The sequence below is a fragment of the Myotis nattereri genome (genome assembly GCF_964212035.1).
Source record: "Myotis nattereri genome assembly, chromosome: 11".
NCBI classification, from domain to species: Eukaryota; Metazoa; Chordata; class Mammalia; order Chiroptera; family Vespertilionidae; genus Myotis; species Myotis nattereri.
Window position 1 is genome coordinate 17,895,424 of NC_138086.1, and position 19,691 is coordinate 17,915,114.

General features: G+C 38.2%; 1 protein-coding gene across 1 annotated transcript in view; it reads right to left on the minus strand.

Annotated features, from left to right (window-relative positions):
* Nucleotides 1-19,691, minus strand: part of POT1 (protection of telomeres 1) — a 78,725-nt gene that overhangs the window by 46,210 nt on the left and 12,824 nt on the right. The window contains exons 6-9 of the mRNA XM_081102564.1: nt 18,892-18,939; nt 16,592-16,706; nt 5,745-5,875; nt 492-782 (exon numbers count right to left, since the gene is read on the minus strand). Of these exons, the coding sequence (XP_080958690.1) occupies nt 492-782; nt 5,745-5,875; nt 16,592-16,706; nt 18,892-18,939 (585 nt within the window). The remainder of the gene's footprint in view (nt 1-491; nt 783-5,744; nt 5,876-16,591; nt 16,707-18,891; nt 18,940-19,691) is intronic.

Sequence of the window (19,691 nt, forward strand, 5' to 3'; positions counted from 1 at the left end):
AAACTGTGATCTACCCAGGAAGCAGGCAGAGAAATGACATTAGAGGAGAATGTGGTATCAGAGGGCCACGAAAGTAAATGAGAAGGCTACCTTGACAAGGAAGCAAAAATATGCATATGTAGAACTGCAACTAAAAAATAGTAATATTTTTAGTACTAAAATAAGAAATATGTATTTTGTTAGTGCTAAAAATACATAGTACTAAAATAAAAATACATATTTTATTCGTACTAAATAAATATAACATAGAGTATACTACATTTAAAATGTAGATCTCATAATACCATTTTTCTCTAGACATAGGATAAAGAAGAAATGCAGGAGTAGAGTTGCATGAATTTCCAGGCTTAACAAACATGGTAAGTTGGAGTTTAAGTTCATCATATAACACGCAGTATATATAATTATTCCATCAGAATGCTAAAACATAAGTACCTTAAAGGCATGTAGGTGGTACTAATTAATAATTGCAAGTATTTAAAAATACCTACCTTTAGAAGAAACGATGCTCCGTCCACTTCAGCTTTGCCCAAGAGCTGACAAGTCAGGTCAAAATACTGCATCGACTGAACATCACACAATTTTACTAACGTTGAAGAAGGTGAAATATGAGTAGATGCCCACGCACGTAAGGTTTCTACCATTTTGTGGTCCTCAGTTGTGAAGTTAAAATACCTGCTCGAAGTACGAGGTATAACAGGAGCTCCCAAAGTTCCCTCAAATGTCAAAGACGCAAAGCCAGAGCTGGTGATCCCTTGGGTCTCATTTTTATATACTTGGATCTAAGAAAAGGGGACGAAGTAGAAAACAAAACAGAAACACAGAGAACTGCTTACTGATGCAAAACCTGGGGGCTGAACATCAGAAACATCATAAAATCTTGCCAGTATAGTTAACAGAAGACATAATTATTTAGTATTTCATTTAATTAGTATATGAATTATAAAATTAACTGGGTTCTATCAAGATCCACAAACACCATGTAAACTGTAAAACACTATGCAAAATCTATTTCTATTTTCTACAGAACTAGGTGTTAGACTCCCTAATCCTACCAAGCTTGCTCTTTTACATTTATTAGGTTTAAGACAGAATTTACAGAAGGAAAAACAACAAGTGCCAGTTATTTATGAGCATACTAGAGAAAACTAGAACACCCAAAATGTAAGTTTGAAGTGAATTAAATGCAACTGAGGCATTTATGATCGTTATGTATTTACAAAGCAACCCTTTGGTGACCTTGTGAAATGTTCCCCCATTCTGATCTTCTGTAAACTCTATCTGATATTAATAGTTATTTTATTTTTTACTTACTATTTGTTTGGTATATCACATCTTTTCTACAGCTCTGCTTCCAACTTATTTGCATATTTATTTCTTGTAGTGATATATTTGGTTCTTGCTTTTTATCTGTCAATTTTTTTCTTTCACAAGAAAACGTAGTAGCTATTGATATGGTTATATTTAGTCTACTATCATATTTTCCTTTTATAATTTCTTCCATTGTTTCTTTCCTGTCTTATTTTGAACAATACTAGTATGCGTCCCACTGACTGCTCCTTAGCTGTGGATGAATCCTAACATCTCAGTCAATTTGGAACACTTCCTCTTTTCCATTTCCCACTTTTCCTATCCCATTTACACTCTTTACTGAAAGTATAATAACCCCTAAAGGTAACAGTCTTTCAGTGGTATAATTCCGTTTAACCATCCCACCATCCTTTGTGCTGTTGGTGTCATGCTTTTCTACATATTTTACACACTTCACCTTCCAAAATAAGTTTTCCTTTTAAATAGCCATATGTATTTTAGTTAAATTATAGGAATACAAAACACTGTCTTTCATATTTGTTCATTAACCATTTCTTTCGTTTTTATTTTTTGGTCATTTTTTATTGATCCAGTTTCTGGTTGATAGTATTCTTCTTTGCCCTGAATACTTTCTTATAGTGAAGATATGCTAGCTATGGATCCTCTCAATTTCATTTATATAAAAATGTCTTTACCGTTTTTGTGAAGAATATTTTCTCTCTATAAAAAAAATCTGGGTAAATTCATTTTTTATTATAACTTACAATGTACCATTACTTTATTCTTCAGATGTCATTATTTCCAGTAAGTAATCAAAGATGACTAGTATCACTGTCGCCCAATACGAAATATATCATTTCTCTACCAGCTGATTTCAAGATTTTTTCTTTATCTTTTTCAATGTCACCATGATTTGTTTAGATGTGCTTTTCCTTGTATATCATGCCTAAAGTGTACTGAATTTCTTGGATCTGTAAGTCAATATTTTCATCAAATTTGGAAAAAATTCTGGTCCCTTATTTCTATGTTTTTCCTATTCCCGGTCTCTTCTCCTTTGTCTCAAATGTCATGTTCTACTGTATGATATTATTCTACAGATCCCTAAAAGCCTGTCAATTTTTCTTTAATCCTTATTCTTCAGATCACATAATTTCAACTGACCGATCCTATTGTAACTGCTGTTTAGCCCATCCAGTAAATTTTTCATTTCATTTCATTTGCTGCTCCTTTCAGTTACTCAATTTATTAGGTTCTTTTTCAGTTTCCACTTTTCTACAGAAATTTCTTATTTTGCATTAAGCAAATGTTCATGTGATTTACTAAATATATTTGCTTATTTCTTTGAAAATATTTATAACTCTTTTAAAGTCTGGGTTTAAAATCTAACATCTGGGTAAAAGAACCAAGATGGCGGTGGAGGTAACCGCCTGTACTTGCTGCCTCCCATCAAAATACTGAACAACCATTATTCAGAACCGCCCGAAAGCTGGCTGACTTGAAGCCCTACAACTGGGGAAGTAAAGAAGAAAGCACACTGAGACTGGCAGGAGAGGCGGATGTGCGGAACGGGCTGGACTGGCACGCACGTGTGCCACTTTAATCCAGAGAGAGATCGTCCCTATGGAGGCCCCGTGTGAGGAGCAAGGGGACCCAGGCCCACACCAGAACCCCAGCCCAGGGTCCCAGAGCTGGGAGAAGAAGTGCCCATAACTATGGGCTGTAAAAATCAGCGGGGACTGGGGCTCAGTGACATGGAGGCTGCTGGTGACCCAGGTGTTCCTTTTAAAGGGCCAGCTCACAAACTGAATTTACAAGGTCCGGCTTCCTCTGAGTTCCAGTGGTAGGGTGAGGCTCTGGGGCAGTGGTCGCCAACCTTTTGGACCTCGCAGACCACTGGTTGGCAATCGCTGCTCTGGGTGACCCAGACACACACGAGGAAGAACTGGACTGTCTGGCATTAGGACAGGAACTCTGGAGGCTTTCTCCCAGAGGGAGGTGGTCCCAGGAATCACTGTTTCTGTGCTGGGACCTCCCTGGTTACAGAGCTGACTGGCAGCCATAGCTGTTTGCTCCGCCCTGACAATTCCCTGAGATCCCACTCCATCCAATTTGCAGCCCCACCCAACCTATTTGTAGAAGCTTTTGCATATGAATGGCCTATCCTTGCTCAGGCTTTAGACTTTGCTAAAATCTCTAAAACAAGCTGCAGCTGGGTCAGCATGCCCCAAACCTATCAGTAAAAGGCCCAAGACCTGGCACAAGCAACAGACTGCCTTGCTTCACAGCTGGGCCTCGCCTGGGCACCTCCAAGCCCAATACAAATACCTCCTGCAAGGTGGCCCCAGGCAATGGCTGAATTTGCACCTCCCTGGAGGCCCTAGAGCTAGTGCACCTGGTGGACAGCTTCAAACCATAGCAGATTACAACTCTACACATCCATAAGCAACACACTCAAGGGGCAGACTCAGTGAGCACCAAAGCCCCAGGGTGTTTCCTGCACATTAGCTCTCCCACCAGTCACAGCTGGTCCTCACATCCAATTAGCCTAGAGGTCAATTCCTCCCACTGATGCCAACAGCAATCAAGGCTCAACTTCAAGACTGTATACACAGCCCACACAGGGATGTCCCTAGAGAGCCCAGCTCAGGCGACTGGGGAGGCTGAGCCACTGGACCTTATAGGACACCTACTACACAAAGCCACTCTACCAATTCCAAAATACATAGCAGCTCTACCAAATACATAGGAATAAACACAAGGAAGCAGCCAAAATTGGGAGACAAAGAAACATGTCTCAAATGAAAGAAATGGAAGCAAGCAAACTTCTGGATACAGGATTCAAAGCCATGGTTATAAGGTTACTCAAGACCTTCATGAGACTTTCAAGTATCTTAGTGAGAAAGTCAAACACATGAAAAAGGACCAGTCAGAAATCAAGCACACACTAACTGAAATAAAGAATAATTTAAAGGATTCATCAGTAGAATAGAGCAGTGGTTGCCAACCGGTGTCCCGCGGACCACTGGTGGTCTGTGAGGTCTGAAAGTCTGGCGACCGCTAGAGTAGAGGATCCCAAGAATCAAATCAACAATGTTGATGTAGTCACACAATGGAATACCATTTGGCAATGAAAATGAGCAAAATAAAACTATACGCAGTAATATGGTTGAATAAAACAAACACAAACCATACATTAAATAAAAAGCAAAAAACTATAATCTAGCCGCTTTATATAAAAAAAACAAACACAGATGAAAGTAATACATGTTGTTAAAAGTTACAAGACTATTTACTACTGAAGGTGGAGAAAGTTAATGACAACCTTGGGTGGGGATATGAAGGAAGTTTCTAGAGTGCTAGTTCTATGAATATGCTTACACTATGAATATGAACCAGGAAATGTATATTCTACTTCAATTCAACAACAGAAGAGAAACTAGAAACGTTAGAAGTGTAGGGTGTGCTGTATGAATATGAATATTACAGGATCCCACAGTGTGTGAAAAATAACCTACTTTGTGAAATTTGAATAAAACTGTAATATAGTGCTATTATATTTCATTTTTATCTTTATGAACATATTCTCTACTATTCATCTATTCTTAGGGGAAAAGTACTGATAAATCAAGAGATGTAATGCCCACCACAGAACAGAACACACCTGGAATATTGTGCTCATTTATGGGTATCATGTTGACCATGAGGGACACAAACAAACTGAAGTAGTTAGAAAAAAAGACAACCAAGAAAATGAAGGGGTTGCATGGAAACCCATGTAACAGGAGGAAAAGATGAGGGACTAAAATGCTTACAACCTAAGGGACTGAAAATATTAAAATGCTGAAAAACTGATTTAAAAAACACACATACTACTTAATAGCTTTACTTTTATATCAAAGGTTTTCTTATATTTAATTATTTAACTGCTAGCAGAACTTTAAAATTATCTAAGTATCTGTTCACATTTTAACACATTTGATCAACTTGTTTTGATTTTATACTTAATTTCTCAATCCTTTCATTGTACCAGAATTAATACAACAATCAGGAAAGAATAATACAATCTCCCAATCTTTTGTACACTTTTGTTGTTGTTGACCTAAGACTTTTTTTAAAACAAAGTTCTGTCTTAAACTCTGCATGGAAAACATTTAAAACATCGATCTACATTTAGAAGCAAGAAGACAGAGCACAACCAGTCTGAATCATGGCATCTAACACATTTGCATGGAAGAAAGGCAGGCAGCTTGCTCAAATAAAGAGGTCTTCTAATATACATTATTTGAAGTCTGATATGACTTACATTTCTTCTAATCTCTTGAAAATGCTTGATGTCATGTTCTAACGAAGCAACCACGTAATTAGTGCTAACTAGTTTTAGTGAATACAGTGCTCTCTTAAAAAATATAAGTTCTAGACAGTATGAATTATACCTTCAGCCTGTGAAAGCGAACGATATCTCCATTTTTATAAATTATTGGAAGGCTTTCATAATTTCCACTAAAGAGTAGGCAGGTTAACTTTACATTTGTCTGGTCCACAATTGTAACAACCGAACAATAATCTGGAAAACACAAGAATATTTTACCTGACTTTTATTATTTCAAAAGATTTGACAAAATGAGAATATGTTCAGTTCAAAATATCAAACCAACTTTATGTCTTTAAGTATTCTAAGAATAAGATAAAAGCACAGAGGCATTTTCTTTGCTCTCAAAATGCACTACAAAATTATTTTACAAGTGTTTCATAAAAACTAAATTTGGTAAAACAAAAATTAAAATCTTACTTAATATAACTTATCTGGAGTGGCAATAACTTATCAAAATTTAAAATTATGATGCAGACAAAAACATTCAATATAATCTAATTTATAAAATAAACAACTTTAGAGTGAAAGCAAAAGACTAAAAGATGTTTGCAACAAATGTGAAGATGAGTCAATATACTGCATAAAGGTCCCATGAGAACTGGTTATAAAACCTAGGATTTCACAGTAAATATGTAATTCCAATGAACGAACAATACATTGAAAATTGTAACAACAAACTCAAATGGGAAATGATTTACTAGTACATCTATGAGTTTACACACTAGATCAAGACATATTTTATATAATTTAAACTGGAAAACAATGATAGTTGAGTTGCAATGGAAACAATAACTTCAAATACTGGTAGTAGTAAAACTGCAACATATGCTGCCTTTTAATATACAAGTTTCAGAAAATTGCACACTCAAAAAAATATGTTGACTCCTGTCCTTCCCAAGAGCCTAGTAATTACAACATAGAAATAGAAAAGAATAACCCAGAACAGTGAAGGGAAGGGAGATGAGAAGGGAAGAGAAAAATAAAGGGCAAAGGATATCAATATGTTTTAGGAAGATGGAAAAATAAATGGTTACGGGATAAGATGGACTGGCTATCATCAATAAAACAACAAGCAACAAATGCTGGCGAGGATGTGGAGAAAAGGGAACCCCTGAGCACTGTTGGAGGGATGCAGACTGGTATAGCCATTACAGAAAGTAGTATGGAGGTTCCTCAAAAAGTTAAGTATGGAACTGCCTTATGATCCAACCATTCCACTTCTGGGAATTTATTCCAAAACATGTAATCGAAAGAATATATGCACCCCTATGTTCACTGCAGCTTTATTTACAATACCAAGATTATTTGGAAGCAGCCCAAATGCCCATCAGTAGATGACTGGATAAAAAAGCTGTGTTACATTTACAAAATGGAGTACTACTCCACCATAAAAAAGGAAATCGTACCCTTTGTGACAGCATGGATGGACCTAGATAGCATATGATAAGTGAAACAAGCCAGCCAGAGAAAGACAAATACCAGATGATTTCGCTCAAATGTGGAATCTAATGAACAAAATTAACTAAAAAGCAAAATAGGTGACAGACTCAGAGAGAGCTGGCTGACAGCTGCTGAAGAGTGGGGTCCAGAGGGGTGGAGAGACTGAGCAAAAAAAGAGAACCCATGGGCAAGGACAATAGTGTGGTGACTGCCAAGGGGAAGGGGGAGCGAGGGAAAGGAGGGGGATAATGGTGATGGACAGAGATTTGACTTGGGTCAAGTCATATTAGTGGGCCCACAGCTTGACAGACAGCTCTCTTCCCACCACCCTAGGCTGACATTTTCAATCAATACCCTATGCAAGTACTGTTTCCATCAGGTTTCCCATGCAAGGAAGAGATCAAGTTAGAAGAATAAACTACTCATATACAAATGTCTACAACCCCAAATAAACCATATCTAGACCATATTTAAAATGTAAAGACAGCAATTACCAGAAACAAAACTGGAAGGAATGAAAGGAGGAATGAGGGACGGAGAGAGGGAGGGAATGAGGAAGGATGGGAAGAGGGAGGGAGGGAGGGAGGGACCAAAGAAGGGAGGAAGGAAGGGAAGGATGGGAGGGAAGGAAGAAAAGGAGGAGAAATAAAGGATGGTAGGAAGGGAAAGAGGGAAGGAAAGAAAGAGGGAAGGGAAGGAGGAAAAGAAAGGAGGGAAAGAAGGAAGGGAAGGAGGGAGAACACTGGGAGCGGGAGAGGAGAGAGATGAGTAGATGAAAGCAAGATTGGAGAGAAAGGGGAAGGAAGTGGGAGGGAAAAGAGGGAAGAAAGGTAAAGAGGGAGGATGGAAAAAGAGAAACCTGATTCTATGAGGGGGAAACAATTCAGAGAACATTAAAAAAAAAGAACTTAAAAATAAAAACAAAACCTTAATTTAAAAAAAGATATTATATGTTCATCTCTTGTTATACTAGCAGGATCCACTGAACCCAAGTTTAGTTTCTGAGTTTCCCTTTTTAGTAGTTCTATCAAATGTAAGGAGGTTACTTCATGACATTTTTTCTATCTTAGCAGTCTTCCAAAGATCACAAAAAAGATAAATTTTACTTTTTTAAATAGAATAAAACACATTCTTGCTTGCCATTGTCATATGGATCTACCATACCTTTTAAAAATCTAAGATACATATGGGATCTTAGTCATCTGTTTCTTCATGCGAAGTTTGTCAGTATATTAAATCTAACTTTATAAGTACTTTCCTTGCAGGTACACACACACACACACACACACACACACACACACACACACACACACACCAGTTCTATTCAATTACTGAGCTGCAGGCCCAAAAAGACTTACAATAGCAGTATTCTTCAAAATATCATCTACCTGCTGCAGAGCAAGCTCTCTGGGATGGCATAACTAAACATAAGGACGCTCTCAGAATCTCCTAAGATTATCTATAAAGTAATGAGGACTTCAAAATAAAATACCATTTTATATACTTTGATTTTGTACTTAAATATGAATATACTTTTGAGAAGCAAACACAATTTCAGATTGAAAAAACAAGTGTCATTTTAAAAATCTGTCTAATAATTTGCACTCAAGAACAATAAAGAAAAGTAGCAATCTAAATGAAATATTAAATAGCTTTTGAGTTCTTTCAATTGGCAATAGATCCATGACATGACTGGAAAACAAGGTACCCATTTATTTTTTAACACTTTTTTTTACTGATTTTAGAAGATTGGAGAGGGAGAGAAAGATAGAAACATCGATGAGAAAGAAACATCCATCAGCTGCCTCTAACCAGGAATGGAACCAATGACCTCTTAATGCATGGGACGACACTCAACCAACTGAGTCACAGTGGCTGGGCACAAGCTACCCATTTTAACAAATACTAAAAAGGCAAACTACTAAAATAAGCTTTATTTAACTACTCTAAGCAGTGTTCTACCAAATACAAACAAACATACATACATATATAATCCTTAAATAATGACTATATAAAATGAAAATATTAATTTCCCATGATCCACTTTTCACTTATCCCCAAATGAAGAAAAAATTAACCTGTGGAATTAGGGATAACTTATAACTTCGCATTTTAATAATAAAGTTAAAAGGCTAAGAAGATAAATTTACAGTTTATTTTCTCGACAGCTAACATCAGCAGGGAAGGTAGAAACAGTAAAAAGACCTTTATAAGTCAGTATTCTTACTTTACCGAAAGAGTCCATAATATCTAAAAAGATATTCGACCTTTACAGTAATGACTTTAACTACTTTAACGCATTAGTAAGACTTTATATTTAAACTGTTGACGAAGTACTTAACTACTTTAACACTTAGGTAATACTTCATGTAACTTGATATAAATATGGAAAAGATAACAAACGATAAATTAAGCCCTATGCTCTGTAATCTTGAGCAATTCACCTAATTTCCTCAGTATGATTAAGTGTAAATTGCCTTGGAGTTTTATTATAAGAAAAAGCTGGTAGCACATCTAAGCAAGGTCCTTAATCAAAGAATCATCCATGGATAAATTATGTAACCCCCACAAAAAATACCTCCTGAAAGCTACTTCACCATTTCATCTACTATAGCACTGCTTTTAAACTAATCAGTATTTCAGCTACAGCTTTCCGCTCCTATAAAAGTTTATTATTGAAACATTCAAGTAAAAGCTATGAAGGCAAATCACCGAATCAAGGTCATACTATACGCTACAATCTTTGTTTCACAAGGAAGCATTATACAACACATATAACAGTACTCCCTTTAATAGGCTGGTGTGAGGTTATATAATTTCCCTTTGTGTTTTTACTATATTGTAAACGATCATGGGAAGCAGGAAAAAGAAGAAAGCATGATCACTATGATCTTTTGATATATATAGTGACAGAGATTAAATAAATAGGTAGGCAGGTACACAGATAGGTATTCCATGAGTTCACAGTTCATAACTGCTATTCTGGAATTACAAAGACGAACAACGGTCCCTATCTTCACAAAGGTTGTATTTAAAACAAGAAAGACCAAACAACAAAAATATATTTTAAAATACCTATAAAAGTATATTGATATTCAGTAATAAAAATTGATACCTGCTACAATATGGATGAACCTCAAATCATACGCTAAGTGAAAGAAGCCAGAAGGGAAGCCTATATGTTCTGTGAGTCTTCTATATGAAGTATCCAGAAAGATACACAGACAGAAAGAAAATTAGTGGTTGCCTAGGACTGGGGATGGGAATGAGGATTGACTGCAAACAGAATAGAGACTTTGGGATATGGTGTTTCTTGTGTATGCTGTCCCCATGCATCAAAATAAAATTATCTTCTTGGTTAAATCAGTTAGCATCAACCATCCAAATCTCAGCATTGAAGTTTAGCTAGCATATCTTGTTAACTATCATCTCCTCTTCCTTCTATTTGACATTAAAATCAGACCTTTTTTAAACTTGGAGTTTAATTGTAACTTCAGAGGGAGCAAATATAAATACAGGCACTCTACTGTCTGAATCCTTCTAAAATGTGATGAAAACCATAATCATTAATGAAATCAGAGGTAGGCAAACATGGCTGTGGGCCAGCTGCCCATTGTTATTAAGTTTTACTGCAATATAGCATAACTGGTACCACTTTTAATTCCACATTTATACAACAGAGAAGATACTACATCACACTTAGGGCATCCTGTAAATGTAAACAACAATCAATATGAAAGACATAACAGAATTTAGTAAATAAGAACTAAAATATTTAGAGGGTCATGCCCCTGAAGAATACAGGCAATACAAATTACACAGAACAAAATGTTTCATTTACAACTGTAGTTTAGTACTATGTTGTTTCTAAACTCCTTTTAGTCTTAATTTTATATTTTAAAAGACATCATTAGCAGAAGGTGGGAGTGAAATTAGTCCCTCATAGAGAAAATCTTCCTCATGACTTTAGAGACTTTTATGGTTTAGAAGTGGCTCAGTGGTTGAACACTGACTTATGAACCAAGTCACGGTTCGATTCCTGGTCAGGGCACATGCCGGGGTTGCAGGCTTAATCCCCTGTGGGGGGGGGGGGGCTGTGCAGGAGGCAGTTGATCAATGGTTCTCTCTCATCATTGATGTTTATATCTCTCCCTCTGCCTTCCTCTCTCGAAAAATCAATTAAAAAAAAAAAAAAGAAAATGTCTCAAGCTTTAAAAAAATTAAGCTATTTTATTTATATTTTAAATATGTTTTTATTGATTTCAGAGAGAGGAAGGGAGAGGAAGAAAGGGATAGAAACATCAATGATGAGAGAGATGTTTCTGTACGCCTTCTACTGGGGATCGAGGCTGCAACTCGATCATGTGCGCTGGCCGGGAATCTAACAGAGACTTCCTGGTTCATGGGTCAATGCTCAACCACTGCACAACACTGGCCGGACTAAGCAATTTTTTAAAATCTGAGAAAAAGCTAAAATTAAAATTCTCTATACGTGTTATCTAAAAGAATATGATCAATGTTATCTGTACAAGACAAAAAATTGCATTTTTTACTCCATTTAGCCAGCTCTCTAAAGCAAAAGTAAATGTGAGGCTTTCAGAGAAGATAATTGCTATAAAATCCCAAAATACTATGAAGGCAGCAATGACCCTGTCTTCCTATTTGAAAGAGGCCACAGTATGTTCCACTGATGATCCATTATCAAAATCAATTTTGATAATACAATAATCTTTTAATATTTGCTGTTTACATAATCTCTGAGAAATTCTGTTTTTCATAATGAATGTTACCACAATTGAATAAAAAACATATCTGTAGCTTTTTTAACAACAGGACTGATAAACTTCTGCAAAAATTAAATCTACAACTTCTTCAAGACTGAATATAAAGCTTTGGAAATAAAGCATTTGATACCTTATATAAGGTTGCAGTCTGCTACAGGTCATATGTAATCATTATTACTAATGATGAGAGAAAAGTCTCTAAAAAAATTTTGTCAAAAAGGATGCTAAATTGTACCAAATTGCCTCTAATACATTGAATGTAACATTAATAAAATAATTTTAATAAAAAATTCCAGCTAATGATATATAACAGAATAAATTATTTTCAACCTACCTAAATTTGAGTGGCATAAAGATAATTTTCCTCCACATAAGTAGTTATGTACATTATATGTGATATTTAGATGTGTATTATAAAATAACTAAAGGCCCGGTGCACAAAAATTTGTGCACTCGGGGGGGAGGGGGCGTCCCTCAGCCCGGCCTGTGCCCTCTCGCAGTCTGGGACTCCTCGGGAGATAACGACCTGCTGGCTTAGGCTTGCTCCCGGGTGGCAGAGGGCAGGCCCAATCCCTAGGTGCAGCCCCTGGTCGGGCTCAGAGCAGGGCCGATTGGGGAGTTGGGGCACCACCCCGTCACACTCAAGGCAGGGTTGATGGGGAGGTTGTGGCGCCACCCCGTCAAGCACAGAGCAGGGCCAATGAGGGGGTTGGGGCGCTGCCCCGTCACTCACAGAGCAGGGCCCATCAGGGGGTTGGGGAGCTCCCCCCTGTCACTCACAGAGTAGGGCCGATAGGGGAGTTGGGGCACCGCTCCCTGTCACAGAGCAGGGCGGATCAGGGGGTTGGGGCGCCGCCACTCTCACACTCAGGGCAGGGCCGATGGGGAGGTTATGGCTCTAACCCATCACACACAGAGCAGGGCCCGTGGGGGGGGTAGGGGAGGGTTGGGCGCCGCACCGTCACTTACAGAGCCGCAGGGCGATCAGACGGTTGGGGAGCTCCCCACTATCAGGCACAGAGCAGGGCTGATCAGGGGGTTGGGAGGCCTTCCCCTGTCACGAACAGAGCAGGGCAGATAGGGAGGTTGTGGCCCTGCCCCCTGTCACACACAGAGCCGCAGGGCGATCAGGGGGTTTGGGCGCTGCCCCGTCACACTGATCCCGGTGCCGGAAGGCCTCTCAGCTCCGCTGATCGCAGTGCTGGGAGGCATAGTACCCTTTTACTATATAGGATAGAGGCCTGGTTCATGGGTGGGGGCCGGCTGGTTTGCCCTCAAGGGTGTCCTAGTTCAGGGTGGGGGTCCCCACTGGGTTGCCTGGCCTGCCTGGATGAGATGATGGCTGTTTGCAGCTGGTCACACACCCTTCAGGGTGGGGGTCCCCACTGGGGTGCCTGGCCAGTCTGGGTGAGGGGCTGAGGGCTGTTTTCAGGCTGGCGGGTGACTGAAGCTCCCAACCGCTCCTTTTTTCTTTTTTCTTTTTTTTTATTCTGGGCCAGCTTTAGCTCTGAGGCTGCTGAAAGCAGGTATCTGGTTTGTTTGGGTTCTAAAATTGAAACACTGTATCTACTCCAGCTCTGAGATCCCGGCTTGCTGAAAGCAGGTTTGGGGGTTTTGTTTAGCTTCTATATTTGTAACAATGTTTCAAACTGCAAGCTCAGCAGCCGGCAAGGCAGGTGGGGAACGTTGGTTTCCTCTGTCACTGAAGCAAGCAAGCCTCATGTTAGCTTCAAGCTGCCTGGCTGCCAGCCGCCATCTTGGCTGGCAGTTAATTTGCATATTGCCCTGATTAGCCAAGCAGTTAATTTGCATATTGCCCTGATTAGCCAATGGGAAGGGTAGCGGATGTACGCTAATTACCATGTTTCTCTTTTATTAGATAGGATTCTTTATCCTATCTAATAAAGAGGGAATATGCTAATTGACCCTCATGCCATTGCAAATATGGTGGCGCCCACAGCCAATGAGAGAATATGCTAATTGACTGCCCCGCCCTCAAAGATGGCAGCGCCCAGTCCCCACAGCCCCAGGGCCGCCTGAGGCTTGCGTTGCCAACAGTGGCAGCAACAAAGGTGTGACGGGGTGTCGCCTTCCCCTGATTGCCGGGTCGCCTCCCGCCCCTGAGGGCTCCCGGACTGTGAGAGGGGGCAGGCTGGGGGACCCCCCTCCAGTGCATGAATTTTCATGCACCGGGCCTCTAGCATAGTATAAAAAAGGCACAGCTGTGGACTGTTCCTGTATATTTATTCTGGTACTTCTCAGTGCTAATACTAATGAAGGGGTTCCTTTCCTGAACATAAAACCAGTGCTATTTGTTTGACTCACCTGTAGCATGTTGAAGGATGGGTTCTATCATCAGAAATAAAAATATAGGTGTAATTACAGTTACAACATAGACAGTTCTAAAACTTTACCATCTTGCTAGTAGTATTTCAATGAATATGAATGATAAAACTGATGACATTTTAATTTATTACCTCATAATAAATACAGAAATATCTTTGTCACAACAGATGGCTTATTACTACTCACGATTTTTTTAAATATATATTTTTATTGATTTCACAGAGGAAGGAAGAGGGAGAGAGAGATAGAAACATCCATGATGAGAGAGAATCCTGGATCTGCTGCCTCCTGCAAGTCCCCAACTGGGGATCCAGACCACATCCTGGGCATGTGCCCTTGACCGGAATTGAACCTGGGAGTTCAGTTCGCAGGCTGATGCTCTATCCACTGAGCCAAACAGGCTAGAGCTCATGATTTTTTTAAATAAGGGATTGGATCCAACTAAACATATCTGATAGACATACAGGACAATTATGAATATACTAGTGGTCTGGTACACGGATTTGTGCACATTGAAAGGAAAATAATTAGAAGAAATACTTTAATATTGTTATTTGCCCTTTCTCTGTAATGGATGTTGGTCGCCATCTGTGGGGCGATCAGCGGGGCAATTGGGCCCCTGTCCAGCTCCCTCAGTGCCTGGGCGCCAGGCGGCAACCCTGCCTCCTGCCACTGGTCACAGTCTGTGGGGCAACTGGCCCCCATGAGCACCTGCCTTGGCCTGGTGCCGCCTGCTCACCTGCCTGCTCACCTGCTCCACCGCTCCACCATCCCACCACCCTTGTCGGGACCCACTGGGGCCAGCAGCACCTTCACTGCTGCCTGTTGCCGGCGCTGCGTCGCCAACGCATGCCATATTCACGCCAGCCCCTGGTGGTGAGCACATGTCATAGCGAGCGGTCGAACTCGTGGTCGAGGGGACAATTTGTATATTAGGCTTTTATTACATAGGATAATAAATATTATAATTCCCCAATGCTTTCATTATATGTACATGATTTAATAACATTGTTGAAGAAATTTATTATGCTAATTATTTAAAATTAATATTGAGTTATCAATGTTTTTAAAGTTATACTTTTATTCTATATTACTATCATTTTATTATTTTTGATAATATGTTTACTGATTAATTTACTAAAAACTTTTAATGATAAGAATTAGCAACATATCAAGTGCAAAAAAATTTTTAAGTTATATCTTTAAGCAAGTTCAGTGGACATTATTACCAGCAATGTGGCTTATCCTCAATTTGGCAGGCCAATTACAGCCAGCCAGATAACACTTGCAAATGGAGGAGGATCAAAGTTATCACTTCTTTATAGCAAATTCCCAGAATGAGCACATGTAAGATTCAGAGAGGGAAAAAATCTGATGGTCAGAAGACACTACTAAGATGAAAGTATGCAAAAATGTATCTCAAATGGTATGATGGGGTGGGAAATGAAGACTTGGAAAAAATAAAGTCAAATGAAAATATGTGAAAAATACATATTTAAACAAGCATTTATCTGCTTTAACTTTAATGTTTACTGTTTCTCTTTCCGCTAAAACAGGCTTTCCAATAAAACACCCCTTTGTGGTCTTCAGACTTAGTTAACACCTATTTCAAACTTCTCATCTCTATGCTAGCAGGCTTCACCATTTTCATATAGACTGTCTTTACATTACACATTAACAAAATAGTTGACCATATGAAAATAAGATATTTCCCTCGTCACCCCACTAAAGAGCACACTTCAAGCTCATTCTATCATAATAAAATTTGCACATCCATAATGTGATATATAAAATCTTTTAAAAATATGATTTCAGTGAGAACATCTTTGTGTTCCCAACATGAGCCACAGTTCCTGGCAGGTAGTAAAGTACTTCATCAACACCACCACTGATCCACATTTTTAACATATCTAAAATTTGACCACATCTTACATTTGACAGTGAAGCATAGCTTAACTGGCAGTGCTCTTCTCTTCTTAACCACATAGAATAATGCCTTTTACAAATAATGTTTCAGATTAGATTAAACAGAGTAATGTTGATTTAGTTTAACTGAATTAAATCAAGGTAAAAGTGTGTTGTCTATCCTATATAATGAAAGCCTAATATGCAAATCGACCGAAGGAACGATCAGTCGCTATGATGTGCACTGACCACTAGGGGGCAGGCGCTCAACACAGGAGCTGACCCCAGCCCACAAGCCCCAGGCCAACACATAAGTGTTGGTTGGCAATTGTAAATATGACTTGAGCTTCTAAGACAGGATACTGAAACTGTATTCCTGAAACCAATAAAAGAGCGCCAGTTTATTAGAATCTTGACCAATTTTAATACCTACCAGTTCCTTTGCTTAGATATGGAGGCTTAAAGAACTTCACAACACCATAGACATTGACAATCATGCCACCTTTGAGTTCATTCAGCGGTGTGTACGTATAACGTGTTGCTGGAACCTGAAGAAAAACAGTAAATAAGTCAATATTAAGTATTTACATTTTAGAATCATATAATCATCAAAGAAGAGTCATCTAACCACATTTTTCTTCTTTTGAGTGTCTGATAAGAGGCTGAAGCTTGAAAAAGGAAATGTATAGCTTAAAAGGTTGCTATATAAACCACTAGTATTAATTTTTCTTAGGAATAACTTTGATCATAAATAGTATAATTTGTACACAATTCTAAGTAATGACATTTAAAAGATTTTGGTTCTGGTTTTTAACCCTAAGTAATATCACTTCAGAATTTGTGGGAAATAGATTTTACTTTGGCCTAAATAAAGCTAGGTTTTGATTATAAATGGTGTGAAGACATTAAAAATGGTAAGAGAAATGAAATTTTCTGAAATAACTGTATATAAGTTTGGAAAGAAAAGGGAAAGTGATTCCCAAGTTTAAGTCTACATATTTGTCAAACAATCAATAAAAGAGTTCATGCTCTAACCGGTTTGGTTCGGTGGATAGAGCATCGGCCTGCAGACTGAAGGGTCCCAGGTTGGATTCCAGGCAAGGGCATGTACCTTGGTTGCGGGCACATCTCCAGTAGGGAGTGTGCAGGAGGCAGCCGAATCGATGTTTCTCTCTCATCAATGTTTCTCTCTCATTGATGTTTCTCTCTCATCTATGTTTCTCATCGATGTTTTTAACTCTCTATCCCTCTCCCTCTCCCTTCCTCTCTATAAAAAATCAATAAAATATATTATTTAAAAAAAAAAGAGTTCAAACATCTGGTCCTACTAACCACCAATATACTATCTTAAGAAATATCTCCCAAATGTATAAATGAATGACTATATCTATTTTGGTCATCTAAATAATGTACTTGTTAATTCATAGCCATCAAACAACTTAACCATAATTTGGCTTTCCATGTAAATAAGTTAGTATATGTATGCAGAGCAGCTAAGTTATATCCTAATAGTTCAGAATACCTGGGCTTTCTGAAAAACCACTTACCTCAAGTTTAGAGGCTCCTTTGTTTACCTCTGCCTTATTTATGGGTTCATGGATGCTTGAACCCGATCTATTTATACTAATTCTGAGAAATACTAATATTTGGGGTTAATTTACTTTTTTTAACAAAGTACATTAATCCTTTAATTGGTTATACTTTGCCTAAATCAAAAATTCAAATTATACCATTATAGAATTATTCAGAATTTAAAACCTGTACCTAATAGTCATTGTCAACTAGAAACAAAATCTCTGAACTCTTGTTTGCCCACTAGAAACTAAGGGCTTAAGAACATAGTAGAATACAAATTTTGTATTAAACGTTATCGTGACACTAAAAGCTCAGTTCACGACATTCATGCACTGGGGGTGGGGTCCCTCAGCCCAGCCTGCGTCCCCTTGCAGTTCGGGACCCCTCGGGGGATGTCTGCCTGCTGCAGAGGCAAGAGAGGCTCCCGCCACCGCTACTGCGCTTGCCAACCATGAGTCCAGCTTCTAGCTGAGCGGTGCTCCCCCTGTGGGAGTGCACTGACCACCAGGGGGCAGCTCTTGCATTGAGTGTCTGCCCCCTGGTGATCAATGCACGTCACAGCGAACAGTTGTTCCGCCGTTCGGCCCATTTGTATATTATATAGGATTAGCTTCTTTCCATTTTCACTCAGCTACAAGTAGCTCACCTGTAAAAATGGGAACTTCCTAGTGTTATAATAAAATTGTATTAAATACTGAAAAAAGTGAGAAAAAAAGAGCAAAATGTCTGAAAAGCATAATAAACTTCTAATAATTATGTAAACTTCTAATTACATAATTCAACACATAAAAATCTGTTTAAATACAATCTGATTAAAATTAAAGAAATACATTTGGCTAAGGTTTAAAAGTAGTAGAAATCCCAATGTCTTCACACAAATAAAATTTTTTTCTATTTCAGTTTCCTTATGCACGTAGCTTAGAGAAAACATCAGCAGATCTTCCAGACAACAGAATAACCAGGTAATAATTACTAGGTAAATATATACCTTGAATGGACATCAGATATCAAAAAAGGAGAGATTATGTTTTCCCACTGAATCAAATACTACTTCAAAATCAGATTATAAATATACATATATATTCATGTGTGTATCTATAGTTGTGTATATGTGGGGGTGTGTGTTCATGTTCTAAATTAAAGTAAATATCATCTTACCAAAGACATTGACTCTGTAGAAAAATCTATTATAGATTTAACATAAACCTAAAAAAAAAAACAAAAAAAACAGAAAGGGTTTATTTGTATACAACAACTTCCAATGTGGTTACAGACCTTTAATTGTAGTAAAACTACACACTTAACTGTATATAATATTCAAACGCATCAGTGGCATAAAGTTATGGCTTATAAATTAACAATGACGTGCAAAGTTGTCTAAGCTAAGCTTCAGTCTAATTCATTAATTTTAATACCACAGGACAACCTCTAGCCCAATAATGCCCTGTGCACATTAGAGAGAAACAGGCAGACGTTGGCCTGTACACACATGGCTTGACCCAACTCTATATGACAGGTTTCCTCAAACAGGTAGTCTCCAAATGTGTGTGGGGGTGGAGGGTGGGTCTGGAGGAGGGAAAAAGTAAAGACAGAGAGAATGAGCACTTTCATAAAGAATAAAATCAGTTTTACCTAAAAAGGGATACTTGATCAACTTAAAAGTGCAATTCAATAGATCATCAAAGAGGCTGACAATATAACTGCAAAGAATAAGATGAAGTCTGGAGTGCCTGTGGAGTTTCAACATTTTCATCAATATGTAACTATCTTTAAGGGATTTTTATTTTCTACCTGGAGTCATCTAAACATAAAGTCAGAAAAAAATATTTTCTATTTTTAAAACTTAAAATATTAAATTAAAATAATTCAGTCAGGCTAAATAGTTTACCTGCAGATTTATAGAAACACTACTTCTATTCCATCACCTTACCTCATTAAAACCATAACATGAGCAGAGA